Raw genomic sequence first — 18,350 nt, forward strand, 5'->3', positions numbered from 1 at the left:
TTGAACTTCCAGTGTGTGAAAATTTTATACTCCTACTCAAATTATACCATAAGCATGAATTTGGGGTCTCAATTTTTATTTGTTTGACTTGATTTATATAGAGAATAAGAGAAGTGAGAAGTAGTTCAACTTTATTTTGTACAAAAGAATAAAAAATACTGAGTTAGTTTGCTCTCCATCACCAACTTTAAAGATTTTGTATACTTGAAACAAACACATTTAGCAACTTCTTCGCAACTGAAAATGAAAACTGAACCTGAATACCGGATGAAAACAAAACCTAAAATTCTCAACAATCGCAAAGGGCTCTCTCACCAATTTGAAGCATTGTTGAGTATAGATGAAGTCAATATAGATTATTTTCGTTTCTTGTTAGGCAATAAGCGAGAAGGAACCAAAAGCCAAGAGCTAGAAAACCATGACCGAGATGAGAGTGCACGAGCACTATTGAGATTCAGGCCGAAATTCGGATGAGTGAGTTGTAACTTTGAGGGATCTTGAGGTGGAAGAAACCTGGATGGGAAAGCCCACAGAGGCATGGTGGGTGACGATATAGAGAAGGTTGGGGTAGAAAGGGTTAACAGTGAGGCAAACGAGGCAACAAAATCGAGGAGGAGTTCAACAAAGTGTACGAGTGCCAAGTGGACGCGTCGAGGTTTAGGCCACCCCCGTAGAGCGAAAGTCCCAAAGGGCCGAAATTTTATGACTCTCTAGCATGGATGTAAATTGACGCTTGCATTGATGTGTACAAAACCATAGTCCTAGAATGCCTTTATATAGGCTACAAAACTTGAAAACTAAAAAATTTAAACAAATTATAAAGCGGTTCTGCTAACAAGTGCCCCCGGGGCACAAGTTAAGGTGCATTATAAATAGAAGATTCTTCAACCATAAGATTTCATTACTATTAATGCAATTTTCTAAAAGGAAAATCAAAGAACAATGTAAATGCATATCGGAAATGATACTTACACGACTATTTTAGGATGTAATAAATATCTTACCATAATGATATATTTGATACTTTTTGCAAATAATATATATCCATTGAACAATAGCACGTCTCTCTACAAGTATTAATTAAAGAACATAACACGTTAAAATTAAAGAACTAGGTTTCAAAACTGAAAGCAAAAGGGTTATAAAAGCCAAAACAAAATCTTAGAAAGCTACAATACTATTATTGACAAAAAAAAATAAACAAAGAAAAAAAGAAAGCTACAATACATGAAAGAAATTTCATACCAGAAATATCGGTGGAAGGAGTCAAGAGGAGGTGGAAAGTAATGTGTCAATTGTCAAAGTATTTTGGACCTTTTTTTTGTATTCTTTGCCATTTATTTTTTGAAAAGCTTCAGAAATGGAAAATGGCGAAAGGGAGCAGATTCTTTCTAGAGATAATATTAAATGTTGAGAAATATTTCATGTATATTACACCTTAGCTTGTGTTATGGAGGCATTGGTTAACACTTGCCCTCATGAAAATATGAATAACAAGAAAATCAAGACTAACTAGGAAACATGAAGAATAATCTAGAAAAGGAAGGGAAAGTATATTAACACAATTGTTTACCATAGAAACATGCATATGTGGCATTATTTCATTGGCGAATGAGTTTAAACATAAGACCTGCAAATCAGGGCATGTGGCATTATTTCATTGGTGAATAAGCTTAAACAAAAGAATTGCGTATCATTAGTCACCAATAATAGAATGCCACATATACATATTGTATAAATGGTTCTCTTAGTAGCCTTCCCCAAACAAGAAACATAATATTAAAACTTCGAAAACATGCTAACACAGGAGTATTTTTCCTAATATTTTTCTAACATGATCACACAAATGAGACCGCGCGGGCCTCACATCAAGTCCCGCGCTCTACCCGACCCGATCGAAACTGTTTTTCATCAAATTTTGGATTACCGAAGCGGATTTGGAAGAAAATTACTACTCGTAATAAAATTCAATTAAGATCAGTGTACGACAAAAACCGCCCCTCACCCATCCCCACTCGCATGTGTTCAAGTAGAGATCGATCACAGATCGAAATCACATTAGAGGATTATAACCTCTTATTTGTGGGTGGTTTCTACCTTCGGCAACCCCTCACTTCTTCGAAAGAAGTTCTGGAAAACCCAAATTAGAGTTAAACCACCATTTAGTTTTCTGGTGGAAGTTACAAGTACAACTATTGGCTCGTGGGCCTTTGACACTCAGAGCCCGTTTCAGAAACTTTCTTATTTTATAAGTATTTATTTTGGAGCTTTGTTCCATAAAATCCAAATAAGCAGCTTATTTTCACATTTTCAAACTCAAAAATAATGTAAATGAAAAATAATTTTTCAATTTTTTTTGCACCGTATTAAAGGTCTCAATGAGATCTATCAAACAAGATCCATAGTGATAGAAAAATTATTTGCGTAAACACATTATTTTTAAGCTTGAAATTACCTTTTTAAAAAATAAGTACTTATTCACCAATTTGTGAAACACACCTTATTATTAGACAAAAAATAAATTCTTATTCCGGTTCTAGAACGGGCCCTTAATCACATACTAACCTTTTTACCCAGATATTTTGCCATTAAGCCGCCCAAGATAAACAAAGCCCACACCCAACCAGCTCTTCATCATTATCTACATGATTCAATTACAGCTTCTGTCCTAAACAATGGAACGCACCATTTTCACCACCACCTCCTCCTCCTCCTCTCCACTCCCTCTCAGAACGCCGTCGTCTAACCCGATTCGCGGCTCACAATTCCCACCAAAGCTCAAATTAACGGTACTCTCTATACCCATCTTGTCCAAGCCCCTCTCTTGCATGTTTTCCTCTTCTATATTTGTTTAATTGCAAAGCTGAATTTTGATTGGAAACAGAGATTAAAGCGTTCGAGCTCTCTGGGTTATGATCGGAATCGTCGTTTAGTTGTAACCAACGCTTCTGGGTCCGACGGAAACGGGTCGGTTAATGGGTTCTCTACCAACCCACACAAGATTTTCACGGAAGAGGTACTTTGTCCTTCCGAGGCCTTCAAGTTCTAGACTTTTAGTTCCTGGGTATTCATACGTTCTTAGCATGTTGTATGCTTAATTTGTGTTGTTTTTGAATTTTGTTAACGGGTCCAGCTTTGACCTTGATTATTTTGGTACTAGATGGCCGGGCACATGCGACGTGTTTGCAAATCATGTTATGCAAAGAAGGAAAAGAGGAAAATGTTCAATTGGGCTTAATTTCTAATGAAATCTGAATTGTGGAAGTAGAAAAGAGGGGAGAAGAAAGCAGTTTTTTTAGGAAGGAAAAGAGGGGAAATGTAGTCTCCAACCCTCAACTCAAATTTCATGTCAAAGTGAGTGGCAATCTGAATATAAGTGTATAACCTTCATTGTGCTATGAACTTCAATCAGCATCCACATGTTTTAGCATAAAATGAGTAAAAGTTTTATTATTGAGTCAATGACATACTGGTAATTTGGAAGCCACAAAATGGCATTGATATTTGAGTTGGGAACGAGTCTCCCTTTATTTTGATAAAACTCATTCTAAATTTGGAGTCATGAGATGCTTTGGGTGTTATTTACTAGATTTAATTTTGGGTCACCTTTTGAGTAAGGAATGGAAGATGATCTTAGTCTTCTTTTTTAAATTGTTGGAGGTTCTGCCGAGGGATATTGATCAAGTTGAGAGCATACCGCTGATATGAATTTGTACCTTTCAGGCAATTGGTGCTGAATATGGAGAAGGCTTCGAGACTTTCAGATCAGATGGGCCTCTTAAAGTTGATGTGGTTAGCAAAATTCTGTGTCCTTTAATGCATATTCCTACTCTCAGCACGTATGCATCTAGCCATCTACAAATTCAAATTGATAAACTTGATTTTACTCAACAATGATCGTCCCAACTACTTGGAATTGGCTTCATGAACCCTGCTTTTCCATTCTGTTGCATCAACAGCTTAGTTTGAGTTAACATGAACAAATAACTCTCTCTCTCTCTTTTTCTTTTTCTTTTTTTTTTTGTGTGTTATTTAGATTTCTTAGTATTTGTGGCCTGGAATTCATATACTTTAATGTAGTTCCTCGTGCTGCAATGGCCTTTTTTTAATGCTAATCGCCCAATGGGTGGTAAATATAAACATCATTCCAAAAGATTATTCCTACTACTTGGGCTTGCATTTGTGAATCCCAATTTTCCATTTTGCTTGATCAAGGGGCATACTTTGAGCTAAACCATGAGCATATATCTTTGTGGGTTAGTTCTCTGTCCTGGGAATTATGCTTTGTAATGGGTCATGCTGCAATAGAATTTTCATTTTGCTTATGGGTTTGTAACATTATCCCGTATAGGATTTTCTGAATGAAAAACTCCAAGAGGGATTTCTTAAACGAATCCGCTATGCCATGAAGCCTGATGAAGCATATGGTCTTGTTTTCTCTTGGGACAATGTGGTGGTAAATTTTCTAACTTTGGGCTCATCTTACTCAATTATGTTCGGAAGCCATGATGATTCTATTCAAAGATTGCAACGCATTCAGAAGAAAAGTTGGGATAACATGGATTGGAAACAACTGTATATTTGTTAAGCTATCTATAATGAAATTGACATGGGAAAAGCAGTGCCTTGCTAACACTGGTAGTGCCAAGATTTTCTAGAAGTTATTCCTCTATGTTTGTCAAAGAAGGATAAAATTGGAAGAATAAGGAGTTAAAAAAATAGTTTTGCATTAGAAGAATCACTTTGTGAAAGACCCTACTTTTCTTTCTTTGTTGCTATTTGGTTGTAGAAGACGTTCTTTATTCTATTTACCTTAGCTACCAATGTGATTCCAACTGCACAAATCCTATTTCTCTGTCTAGGAATGCACATTACGAAAATGTTTTAGATTTGCACCTCGAGTATTGTATTATCATTATGTCTATAATGCTTTCAAGATTTCAATGGTCTGTTCTATTTAACCTTGGGATTGGTTGGTAATTTGTTCCAGTCAGATACTCAAACATTGAAGTTGAAAGCTTGGGAACAACTGGCTTCTGAGGAGGGTACGTGATGTTCATTTCCCCTTGTGAAATGTCATCATTTTCTGGCAGTTTCTATACGTATGTACAAGTTTCTTCTATCAGCAACAAAAAGGAATTTTTATTGAAAAGAAGGGAAAGGAGCCTGGCAGGATAAATTTTTAATGTCTATCTGATGTTCTAACTTAAGGTTATACTTGACAAATTAAGCATTTTTGGATCAATTTTCATTTTGCGTGGTATTTTTTTTTTTGTTCTTGATTGATGTTTGAGGTTGTCATCAAACTAATTACTCAGCTGAGCAGCCAGCTGAGTTGGTCCTCCATCCATCAAAAGAGGGAGCAGGGGTTGCATCCTGGACCTTAGTAATTGAGGTTTTTCTAGGGCCTAGGTTAACCCTTTGCTAGCAACTGTCGCATCAGTCATTGGTATGCGGAAGTAGAGGCTATTTTACAAGGATTCTTCTAGATGTGTAATTGTATGGAGTATGCTTGGTACTATATTAGAGGGCATAGAACTTTGCTGTTATTGCTATATTAAACTCCAAACAACAGTTTATCCTAAAGAAAAAAGGAGAATACTGAATATATGCACTAATGCATGTCTAGTCATGTGCTACAAAGGCATAGGATGAATTCATCAGTTGGACATATTCACCCCTGGGTAATGTAACTTGGCCATTACGTCATTGTTGAAGATATGAGTTCAGCAGTGGAACAGTTATTTCTTATGCAGTTTAAATTCATTTTTACTAAAAATGATTGTCTATGCTAGTATCATTAGTATTTAAGCATAATGATTGTATTTTATGGGTATTGCTGATTGGCTAGCCGTTGCTGATTCTCCTGCAGGAAAGGAAATTCCTGGTGATGGTGATGCCCAAAGACTCTTGCTTTATGCAGGTGCCGATCATGTTCTGCATAAGGTTTGGGAACTCAATATCATTGTAGTCTTGTTCTTGCCCTATATCTGCGTGTGATAATCCTTCAGAGAGCGAATCTATTTATTTTTTACATTGTAATTTCTGCTCGTTGTATTGGGTAGTATCCGCGTGTGTCTGGAATGCATTTGGAACCTTGTGCTGTGTTTAGTTAGTGCATAACCAGATCCTTTTTTGAGGTCTGAGACAAGAGCAATAGTCTATTCTGTTGAATAACCAGTTGAGCTATCGGGAACCACCACCACCAGCAGTAGTAGATCCCACAGGACTCACTCTTCTTTGTGGATAGCTCGAATCGCTCTTTTTTGAAGTCTTCAAGAAATGGAAACAGAAACACATAATTTATACCATATTGGCTTGGAGGGCCTACCATTTATTTTTATTCCGTCTCTGCAACTTTAAAGGATTAAGACCGAGGCATCAGTCTTCTTTGTAAAGCTGAGAAGTGATTTAAAGGATTAAGACTGAGCATCAGTTTTCTTTGCAAAGCTGACAAGTTACTCTAACAAAGAATATTTCTTTGTCACTTGAGGCCGGCAAGCCTGGCATAGTGTTTTGTAACCTTTGATCATGTTCACACCCTTGATTAGTATAAACATAATAGTTTGGAATATTTTTGTTTTGCATTCTAGTAATGCTAATGGAAAAATAGGATTCATGTAGCCGACCCCAATTGATTGGGACACAAGGCTCAATTTTGTTTGTTTTGGTGTATTCTAGTAATGCTAATGTCTCTAAGGTCTGCATTAAAGAGCTTTGAAAGATCTCTGATGACATCTTGTGGGTGCACTTCATTTCTTACTTCGTGTCTGCATGACTTACTCAAACAATCATCTTAGTCTCAGAAAAAGGTTGTTAGCTGAAAAGTCTGCATGATTACTCTAATCTTGAAAGGACATTTGTAATGAGATTATTAGTAAGATGGAGAAGAATTCTGCTATCATTAGTTTCAGAAAGTGGAAACACCATATCTATTTTCACATGTCCAGAGGCATAGTCTTCTCGTTCTGTAAATCAGTAATTGTAGTTCTTGTGATCTTTATTATCATATATGTATGTCTATATCTTCTCACATTGCTTTATGGGTTGCAACTTTTTTATAACCAAATTGAGCCTTATGTCCCAATCAATTGGGTTTGGCTCCAAGAATCGTCTAGGGCTACCTCTTCACTTAGATTTAGTAAGCCCAAGTCCTTCCGCATCCAAAGTCAGTTTAGGTCTTCCTCTTCCTCTTCCCCGAGCCCAACTATCCACTACTATCATGTCACTCTTTTTGACTATTGCGTCTGTAGGTCTATGGTAAATATGTCGAAACCGCCTTAATCTATTTTCTCTCAACTTATCCTGTATAGGTACAACTCTTACCATCTCACGAATAGTTTTGTTTCTAATTCTATCACTCCTAGTCTTACCACACATCTACCTCAACATCCTCATTTCAACTACACTCATCTTACTCACTTGTTGCAACTTCTCTTTTTATCAATACTATAATTTAATTGCCATGCTGGGTAGTCGTTAGCATTTGTTTAGGGATGGAAATATTGCAGAACTGAAATATGGGCAATCTTCATTGACTCTTATTTAATTTCTTGTGGAGAGGATCTTCTGTGCTGCTACTTCATTTCCTCAATAATTCTGATATTGTTTGTGATGCTTCCTGTCCCTTCTCCAATGCATTTTATAAGGGTTCAAAACTTGCAGATTTTGCTTTGGGAGAAAGAGGAAAGCGAATTGGATAGATTGACGTCAAGGCTATCACAATTGTATTACGAAAATCTTCTGAAAGTGAGATATTGTCACAAATTTCTATGTGTCGGTTGTGTTTATTATGTTATGCTACTCAAATGCACAAAAATTAATGCTGATTTGCCTCCTTGTTTTCTTCTTCAGCTTTCAGAACCTATGGATGGACTGCACCAATGGCTAGATGCAGTATATAGGTCTCACATCCCTTGTGCAGTTGTTTCAAGTCTTGACCGTATAAATATGGTTGAGGCCTTGGAGCGAATGGGGCTCAGGAAGTATTTCCAGGTTGGCATTTTGTTAGCCTTAAAACTGACTTCTATCCACCTTGAATCACAGGCACACACTGTTCTCTAGGGAAGTAGCACACTGAGGAAATAGCTAATTGTTCCTTGTTTTTCTTGTTCCTGCCTTTCACAACAATTTGATTGCAGGGGTTAGTTAGAATTGCACTATAATATTCAATTGATCATATGAGTTCAAAGTGTCATACTTCTTATTCAAACGTGTAAGGACACTGGTCCATGGCTGAATATCCATATTTTTTGGTATTGTGGTTTCATTGTTGAGGTAAATGGTGCTGTACAAGTTAAATGAATAATAGTTTTTGTGTTACATATAGAGTCAATTACTAGTCATACTTATTATCCAAAGAAAATCTGTATACGTGCTTATTGAGTGCATAATCAGAAGACATGCCTGCAGACTTACCCGATGTGCTGAATGTCTACTATGGTCATCTCACACATGTAGAATCCTTGTGGTGAAGGCCGAGATCATGTTTTGTACTGTCAGTGAGTTTACTTGAGGATTATTGTACCCAGCTGACCACCTCTTTTGATTTGCAGGCAATTGTGTCTGAGGAAGATGGCATGGAATCCATAGCTCATAAGTTTCTTTCGGCAGCAGTGAAGGTATAGAGGTTTATGACACGTCATTTTATTACTGTATAAAATATCACACGTCTATAAAATAGTGCAAAAAAACACCAGTCACGTGCGTGTAATACTTTTAAGCTTGATTTCTCTTGTTGGGACATGAATCAGCTTTCATCTTTGTGAGGACAAAATATTTTTTTTTCATTCATGGTGATGCCTAAACTTATTGAAACGAACGTTATACAAATTAAAGACCAGACCACAAAACGAAGTAACATTTGGGCGTTATGAAGTTTGCTTAGTTTTCTGTCTCTTTTGACCCATTTTAAGAATGCAGTTGGACAGGAAACCATCCAAGTGTGTTGTGTTTGAGGATGACCCTAGGGGCGTAACTGCTGCTCACAACTGTACAATGATGGCTGTAGGATTGATCGGTGCTCACCCAGCGTATGTATTTAAACATTTGCTTTGCTCCTCTCTCTCTCTCTCTCTCTCTCTCTCTCTCTCTCTCTGTGGAGTTTTGGGCCTGGTCGATAGCCATGTGAATGGCGTTGGACGTTCTATTTGATTTGAAATTTGGGGTAGATGGATTTCCTTCCATTATATTGGAATCAGTCTCTATCTGACTTCCTATTTGGTTGAAGGTTCCAGAATCAGTAACATGGTAACACTTTGAGAGATACTCATATTTTGACGTCGTATTCAGACTGCTACTTTGGTGTCATATCCAATTCTAGCGGATGGATTTTCGAAAATATGGAAATACCTCTCCCAATCTGTCAATACTTTTCCGACATACTATCATAAAACGACTCACAAAAACCTTCAACCAAACAAGTTATGGAAAATGTCCAGAAACAGATTCTGAAAAGCAAGTATCAGATCCTAGATTTCATGCAAGGCTATTTTGCGATTTCTTCTTGTTAGTCCTTCCCTCCCCTCTAGTTCCCTTTTCTCACAATGGCTCGCGTCATGAAGAAAAGAACATTCATTGGAAAACTAATTGGGAATTTGGTTGACTACTTTGACAGTTTGAATACATCAACACTGACACTGAATTTGAAAAATGCAGGTATGTTCTTGGGCAAGCTGATCTTGCTGTTGCTAGCTTTAATGAGCTTTCCGTGATCAACCTCCGGCGGTTATTTGCTCACAAGGGTTCCAATTTCATGGACATGCAAAAGCAAATTATAGAGAAAACTCCTCCAAGAAGAAAGCTTACGATTGATACCATTTTCTGATTCAGTTCCCATACTATACACCTAAATACCTTCTTGTAATTAAGCTTCAGATTACCCTCGGCTTTTCTTATCTTTTTTTTTTTTTTAACCTGTATTATTTATAGCTTTCTTAGATTTGCCTGAGATCATATGTACTATTACATTTGTTACTGTATTACGGAGTATTAATTCTGCAGTATCTAACTGACAAACAATTAGATGAATTTAAATGTCTGCAAACAATTAGATGAATTTAAATGTCTGCCCATTGTGCAGTTTAACTGTTCCGTTAAGATTTTTATTTTTTGAGTACTTATTTTCGCTTTACGAGACAGGTCATTCTCTCATAATATATCGTATTTAATTCAAAAAATAATTACTTATTTCCTTAACGGAACTGGTCCGTCAACTTTTGATACTTTTTTTTTGAAAATTGATTTTTGCACTCCAAAAATTGATGAAGGGGCTCCAAAACGTCGTTTTGTATATCAACACAGTTCACTTTTGGAGCCCTTCCATTAATTTTTGAAGTGTCAAAATCACAATCCTTTTTTTTCCCGAATCTCAAGAGTTATTATTATTTTTTTTGGAATTCACAAGTCATTTAAATGATTACAAAATGACATTTTCCTATATTGCTCCGTACTAAAATGTTTTGTTCCTATTTCTCAATTATTTTAATATCCTTACAGCAACCCAAAAGTATATAATATATTTCAGTTTCGAACAGATCTCAAAATCGGCTATTTTGTCTCTATTCGTATTACACCAAAATATAATCATAAACTCTCAACAACCAAAGGGTAATAATAATTGTTTACCAACCCAAATCTCAAATTGGAATCCGGTTCCCACCAAAGTCACATAAGAGCATCCACAATGGGTGTGTTATATTTGTGTATCAAAATGTTTGTTAAAGTATGTGTTAGAATAAAAAATGGGTGCTACAAGTGTGTGTTAACTTAAAAGTGTGTTAGTATATATATGAGTACCTCAATGGGTTAGTTAGGAGTGTGTTAACTCTTTAAAATAATGTATCAAAACAATGGCTATAATAAAAACTTTTACAATGACTATATGTCACCAACGTCATTTTTCTGTAATGAAGGAAAGGCCAACGGTCATGTTCCTGTCACTCCACTTCCCATTTAAAAGAATTATGTTCAGAGCATGAAATTTCATTGCCTATTTTGCCTTTATTCTGACCTTTGGTATTCAACACATATATAGAAAAACAATGAAAAAGGCAACGGTAAATCAAGTTAATGGTAAGTTTTCAAAAAAGAAAGTAGTGTGAGCATTTATGTTTTATGGTTGAAGTTTGAATTTATAGGGATAGGACCCACTTATTGTTTGTTAATTTTTTTGCTAAACTTGATAACCATACTAACACACTACTACATTTAGCATACTTTAGCACACTCTAACACACAAGCATTGTGGCACAAAAAATACAATTTTGTTTGTTAAATCTTAACACACACAATTAACATACTAGTTAACAAACCCAGTGTGGATGCTCTAATACTTCAATAGAACTCATTCGCTCTCAATCATTGCCTTGCGCTTCTATTCTTAATCCTTATTCTTACAAATTTTAATTGCATGAGGTGTTTTCAAAGTCGATGTCATGTTTGAGCACCCGCTCTCTTTCGCCCTCACGGACTCACCTTATGTGATTATTTATTTGGGCTAGTTTTTTGGTAAGAATGTTTTTGGTTATTTTCTCATAATTTTTAGCATTTTAGATTTGGGTATAGTGATTTTTGTCGTTTCACATGAATTTTTTCAAAATTTCATATATATTTTTATATTTTTTCGTTTCTTCTCATCGATTTGGCGTAAAATACATACCCAAACCGAATAAAAATTAAAAGAATAACTAAAATTACCGCACCAAAAAGTCGGAAAAAAAAAAACAGCGTAAAGAAAACTACACATAATTTGGACATATATTCTCAGGAGTCAAACAAGAAACGTTTGCCTTTCCTTATCCTTCTATCAACCTGTCTCTCTCTAGTCTGTAAATCCCATCCTCAATCAAGAACAAGAACACTATTCCTAGTGCATTTACGAGGGTGGGATTCTGTGGGTTCAGTAAATGCAAGCGAATTCCAGACCCGGAGAGCACTAGAATCTTGCTTCTCATCTTCTCCTAAAAAAATAGGCGAAAAATGTCTTGTTTACATAGCTCAATCGCTAGTTCCTCTGTTATCTGCGTCTCTCCCAGTTCAAAACTCACTTCTTTCTGCCGGACCTCCAGACCCAGAATCCACTGTGCCATCGGAGGTATTTCTTCTTCGTTTCTCTGTGTGCCCTATTTGAGAACATGTTTGTGATTGGCATCTTGAATTGGGACAATCGCAGTAATTCTCGGAAAATTGGGTTGTTTTTGTTAGGATTGGAAAGTAATTAACTTGGGTTTTCTATTGGAGCTTGACTTGTTTGGTGGTCTGGTGGGTGTGTCTATAAACGAGGTTGACTGAACCCTGTTTCTGGTTTCGACAATTGTAATATAAACACGCATAAATAAGTACAAAACGAAGACATTATCGAAATATTGCCTGCTGCAAATGCCAGCACAATGGGAATTGGGAATTTACGTGCGGGTGTGTGTGTGTTTCCTTACATTGTCAATAACACCATGAAAGTGTGTGCTTTCTTGGACCAAATTTGTTGGAATATCGCTTGTTGTTGTAATATTTCTAAAGGGGGCCGTTGGGAGTTTATTTTTCTTGTTGAATTAGTTCTGGATTATAATTATAGATTTGGATTATGGCTAGTGTTGTGCAGAAGCCAAATAAACGGACGGTGATTATGAATATCGAATCGAAGAATAGAAACAGGTTTGAGAAACAAACCAAAATAACCAAGAGAGAGACACACTGATTTGCGTGGTTCGGCTTACTTTGGGATGTAAACTTACTCCACGGGCAATTGATCAATGGCTTCCACTAAAACAAAGGCAAACAAATGCTCAAAGAGCTACAAAGAAGTTCTGCAGAAATCCTTCTACCCAAATCTCACCTAAGCCAAAACAAAGGCAAAAGTCTCTCAAACCCTAAACCAAAACCCCAATATTTGGTCTCACACCAATAAAGAGGCCACACAATAAGTATTTATAGCCAAGGATAAGTAGTCTTCCAAAAGGAAACCTAATTGGGTTAGGAAAACCCCCCCCCCCCCCCCCCCCCCCCCCCCCCAAAATAAAAAAATAAAAAATAAAAAATAAAAAATAATAAAAATCCTAAAACGGCTTCTTTCCGCACATGGGCTGCTTGGGCGGGTTTAAATCCCACTCAGCACGGGATTTTCAGAGAATCAAAACTGCTGCTTCAGTGTGCACGGAGTGTCTGGGAGGGATTGAAAGACGCCTGGGCGGGAATTTCAGAGATGCCGAAATCGAGCCAAATACTTTAGCTAGAAAAAAATGCATATGTCCCGCTCGCTTCTGCCCTTCCCAATTCTTTGCTAAGAGTGTGGGTGTAATTTTAAGAATATAGTTTTTGGTTATATTATTCAAGTGTACCTATTTCTTTTGTCAATCTTTCTGCTATCCTCATTGGGGGAAAAAGTCTGTCTGATATCCAAAAGATGTGGTGGAGAAAGGTGAAGAAATAGAATCCATTACTTGCGCTCTATGTAGCTCTGACATGGACATTGAGGGGGGCACAACACGGATAATGGACACTTGCAATTCTAAAAGAAATGGAGACACAGACACGACAAGGGACATGACATTTTTTAAATAATAATTGTTTTTAGTTATACAAATCTACGCTATAACCACTAAGTATATAGGTTAGGACTCCTATCCAATGTATTATCGACCGATACCCATATGGTTTATTGGGTTATATTGTATTTTTTGCCCAATTCTGGATTTATTGGAGGTACAAATATTTTACTCTAAAAAAGCTTAAATTTATTATGAGTCACCTTGCCGTGGCCCTATGTGTGTCCCTGGCTTGTCCACCATGTCGCCGGCATGTGCCGCATGTCCACGATAAAACATACTAAAATTTATTTGTCATGCCACGTGACATGTCCCATCCTTGTCCCCGCGTGTCCTCGGAGTGTCCGATATGGTCAATGCTTTATAGAATTTGAGCACTTATGTGAGGAGTATTATAGCCAACTTATTTGAGTTAAAAATGCATTGATATATCCTGGTTGTCTTATTTAAATGCTTGATTTCCCTTGTACTTGTCCTTTCATGTATCAAATAATACTGCATTAGGCGCGTCTTTGCCAGCAATCCGTGTGTGATCTATTTATAGTTCTTGACACGTTATTTTTGTCTCTCAGTTTTCTCTGGGGGTTGTGCAATTTGTATTATAACTCTGTTTATAGTTTACACTCATGCTTGAATATACTATCCAGGGACTGTTGCAGAACCAAAAGTTGTCAGTGCAACTGAGCCCCTGTTGCTTAATGCTGTTCGAGGGCTGGAAGTAGAAAGACCCCCAGTTTGGCTCATGAGACAAGCAGGGAGGTACATGAAGGCAGGTTTAGTTTGTAGCTTTATCACTTAAGGAGACATCTTCAATTTGCCGTTCTTTTCAATCTCTCTTTTTCCCACATTTCTTGTTTGTTTGTCAAATTTAGTTACAGTTATGCCTTCCTTTTAAGTGTTGCACATCATAGTGTATGTAACTTATCACACTTGTTGGCCAGATACTCGCGTGAAGTTGGATTTGTCGAATATTCATTTTCTTTCGCGATTGGATTGAACACATTACAAGATAAATGAAAAGCATCTCGAACTTTTGATTGGACAGTTACCTGGTCCCTAAAATTCTTTCCTGGCCATATTGATCAGCTATTGAGAAGTTTTATACCTTCTTTTTAGTTGTTTTTCTTTTGCGTAACAGAGTTATGTGTTTATGCAGAGTTATCAAATCATCTGCGAGAAGTATCCTTCTTTTCGTGAAAGATCAGAAAATGTTGATCTTGTTGTGGAAATTTCTCTACAGCCTTGGAAAGTTTTTAAGCCTGATGGGGTAAGATCGTTATACCTAGCCTTCTAGTTGACGTTTTTGGAGACTTCATTCTGTAAATGTGCTCGCGATACTTCCTTTGCACCATTGATTGTAATGTATGCCTATCAAAATGCCATTTCCAAAGTATAAGGTGGAAAACTAAGCAAATTCTGAGTTTGCATAAATTTGGCCCCTGTTTCCGGGGACTTTTATGCACTGTTTCTTGTTATACGTTATCTCATACTGGTCAGATTGATCATTCTACAGGTCATATTGTTCTCGGACATTTTAACCCCCCTATCTGGGATGAATATACCTTTTGACATTGTGAAAGGGAAGGGCCCTATTATTTTCAATCCTCCAACCACAATTGCTGATGTTGATCAAGTGAGAGAATTCTTCCCTGAAGAATCCGTTCCTTATGTGGGGGAAGCATTAACAATCTTGAGGAAAGAGGTATAGCATGGCATGACCCCCATTTGATATCCTACATCCAACTACTGTTTTTCCTTTTTCATCCTCTGTAATTGTTTCCTAATTCTTCTTCTATTTCAAATTATGATCGACAATTCAAACTTCCAAGGCCCAAAGATGTGGTACTTAGCATATATTGTGGTTACATGAGGGGAAGGACTTAGGACTTCCATTATATCCTCTCCATACATTCATGGTCCGTGGATCACCACTACCAGACCGAACTTATTGGGTCAACATTCTGGATAAACCATAGAAATTGACCCAGTTGTTTTTCTTAGGGAACTTTGGAGTTTTGACAATATACTGTTCAATCTTTCTCACGATGTTAATGTATGAATAATGACTCATTCAGAGAATTCTCTTGGAATCCCTTGCATATGAACTGACTGTAAACGGTGTAGTTCAACTAGATGTTAACGTAGACGATAGCATATGAAAAAAAGTCCAGTGGATCTTTCAGATTAAAAATTCAAGTTCCTTGCACACAATTTACTCGGAATGTGAGCACTTTGATCCAACTTCTTAGCATTTTCCGGATGTTTTCCTTAACTGCTCTCTTCAAGTCGTTTAGTCTCGTTCGGTAGATCATTTTCGGAGATGGGTATATTCCTATGTTTAGTCTATTCAGTCCTCAGCCAACACTAGACGTCAATATATTCTCTGATCTCTTTCCTTGCCAGGTTAATAATGAAACAGCAGTACTGGGTTTTGTTGGGGCTCCCTTCACTTTGGCTTCTTATGTGGTTGAAGGTGGTTCATCAAAGAACTTCACAAAAATCAAGCAACTAGCTTTCTCTCAGCCCAAGGTAGTCTCATGTTATCTTGCTCTAGATATTTTGAAGTTTTCAATCCGCTAAATCCAACAAAAGTATAGCATACCGGTGAATATGCTACTCCCTCATCACCTTTGATTCAGTAGATATTAGAGACACCATAACACCAGACAGACATGTGATCCAGGTCTTTAACATCAGATGAGTGCTTAGGCATCTTTCTGCACAGTTCATCTTGGAATCCCACTAAGTGATGTTCCAAAGGGATTTAAAGACTAAAGACCAGAAGACAGTGAACCAAGTATTTTATGGAAAGAGAAAATCAGCTTTTTCTACATAAATTCTTATAAGCAAAGGCTTATTGATGTCTTTTGTATCAAGCCGACAAACTCCAGTTTTCCCACCTTTTACTTCTGACACCAAATTCTTTTTTTCCCGTTCATTCCTCCCATAGGTACTTCATGCACTACTTCAGAAATTCGCTACTTCCATGGCCAAATATATTCAGTTCCAAGCTAATAGCGGAGCTCAAGCTGTTCAGATCTTTGACTCATGGGCTACACAATTAAGTCCAGTGGATTTTGAAGAATTCAGCCTTCCTTACTTGAAACAAATAGTGGATACTGTCAAACAAACACATCCAAATCTTCCACTAATCCTCTATGCAAGCGGATCGGGGGGCTTGCTTGAGAGGCTCCCTTTGACGGGTGTTGATGTGGTTAGCTTGGATTGGACGGTTGATATGGCTGAAGGCAGGAGAAGGTTAGGGGCTGATGTGGCAGTTCAGGGCAACGTGGACCCCGGAGTCCTTTTTGGTTCCAAAGAGTTCATTACAAACCGTATAAACGATACTGTGAGGAAAGCAGGTAAAGGTAAACACATACTGAATCTTGGTCACGGCATTAAAGTAGGTACTCCAGAAGAGAATGTTGCTCATTTCTTTGACATTGCTAAAGACATTAGATACTAATGGCGTATTTGAGACTAGTTGGTTTTGCGTTGAATTCAGTATTTGTATCAGTAGTTCCAATTTTATGGCCGTTGTTTCCCTTCTATTCATTACTAGTACTTAATGAAGTCATGTCTGTCTGTTGGTTGATTTCCCCAAAAGTTGGTTCCATGACTAGATTGAACTTTAGGCATTCTGTAATGTAAAGACCTAGTGGGTTAATGTCGTTACTGTGATCAGCTGTAAATCTTGAAGTTTTGTGTTCGACTCCTGCTTGCAATACCTTGTCCCGGTTGGGTAACGGCACACCCTCTGTGAAACGGGTCCAATTTGGTCCTTACTAACTACTTATATTAGTTTAGTCTTTGGATTCTGGAATCCTTGGGAGAACATTGCTTTTTGAGTTAGGAAGTTGTATTAGCTAGTTGGAGTAATAGTTTAGAGCTTTACAATCTGTCAAAGAGCTCTCAACGGTGAGACCTGCCCTTTTGTTGGTGGTTTGAGCTGGTGGGGGCTCCACAAGAAGATTGTTGTTGGCCTACTAACTCTGTCAAGGCCCCTCATGGTTTTTCAAGTGAGCTGGCCCTTTTTAGGTGAGGAGAAATTCTGGGGTGCAAATAGAGTACGGCTGACGTGGTACTTGTGCAGCACATCCGAGCCGTCCAAACATGTAACCGACAGCTCGGATTGAAAGGTGCCGAATGCATTTAAAAAAAAAGGAAAAGGAAAAGAGTGTTTCAATCCGAGCCGTCGATTGCATTGTTTGGACGGCTCGGATGTGCTGCACGGGTACCATGTCAGCCTTACCCTATTTGCACCAAAAAAATTCTCTCCGATGAGAGCCCTGGCCTGTCTACCCATTTGAATTTTGAAGGCCAACTAACTCTGTCAAGGCCCCTCATGCATTTTTTAGTGAGCTAGACAGCTAGGCCTTTTTAGAGTTGATTTTTGTTCACCTTCCACTTAACAGGGTGAATATTACCATTTTTTATTGATTGAAATAATGTGAACCCCGCCACATAGTGATGTCATGCTTACTAAAAAGTGTATTGCATGGTAAGCATGACATCACTTTGTGGTAGGGTCCACACCATTTCAACCAATAAGAGAGAGGGTAATGTTCACCCTCTTTAAATGAGGGTGAGCAAAATTGCACTCGCCTTTTTAGGTGAAAGCCCTTGCCTGTCTAATCCCATTCTTGTTCTCCTCCTCCTTCTAGAGCAAATCCCATTCTTGTTCTCCTCCTCCTTCTAGAGCAAAGGCGAAACATATTTTGCCAAAGAAAGAAGGCAGCAGGAAGATGAAAACATGAGCCCGCATCTTGGGTACTTCACCGCTTGATCAAACCCGCTCTCTCTCCTATA

The 18,350-nt window shown here is 37.6% G+C and overlaps 2 protein-coding genes across 2 annotated transcripts; both read left to right on the forward strand.

Moving 5' to 3' along the window:
* Positions 1–2,556: 2,556 nt before the first annotated feature.
* LOC131300940 (5-amino-6-(5-phospho-D-ribitylamino)uracil phosphatase, chloroplastic) lies at positions 2,557–10,092 on the forward strand. The gene is made up of 11 exons (XM_058327003.1): positions 2,557–2,789; positions 2,885–3,016; positions 3,724–3,792; positions 4,352–4,456; positions 4,991–5,045; positions 5,873–5,946; positions 7,666–7,749; positions 7,855–7,995; positions 8,556–8,621; positions 8,923–9,032; positions 9,658–10,092. Exons 1-11 carry the CDS (start codon positions 2,676–2,678, stop codon positions 9,824–9,826), a joined length of 1,119 nt encoding a protein of 372 aa, XP_058182986.1. The 5' UTR covers positions 2,557–2,675; the 3' UTR covers positions 9,827–10,092.
* A 1,670-nt stretch (positions 10,093–11,762) lies between these two features.
* On the forward strand, positions 11,763–17,147 carry LOC131300939 (uroporphyrinogen decarboxylase). The gene is made up of 6 exons (XM_058327002.1): positions 11,763–12,094; positions 14,189–14,310; positions 14,698–14,808; positions 15,055–15,243; positions 15,945–16,070; positions 16,492–17,147. The coding sequence occupies exons 1-6, from the start codon at positions 11,980–11,982 to the stop codon at positions 17,005–17,007; spliced, it is 1,179 nt and encodes a 392-aa protein (XP_058182985.1). The 5' UTR covers positions 11,763–11,979; the 3' UTR covers positions 17,008–17,147.
* The last annotated feature ends 1,203 nt before the right edge of the window (positions 17,148–18,350 follow it).

This window comes from Rhododendron vialii, chromosome 9a, assembly GCF_030253575.1.
Source record: "Rhododendron vialii isolate Sample 1 chromosome 9a, ASM3025357v1".
NCBI classification, from domain to species: Eukaryota; Viridiplantae; Streptophyta; class Magnoliopsida; order Ericales; family Ericaceae; genus Rhododendron; species Rhododendron vialii.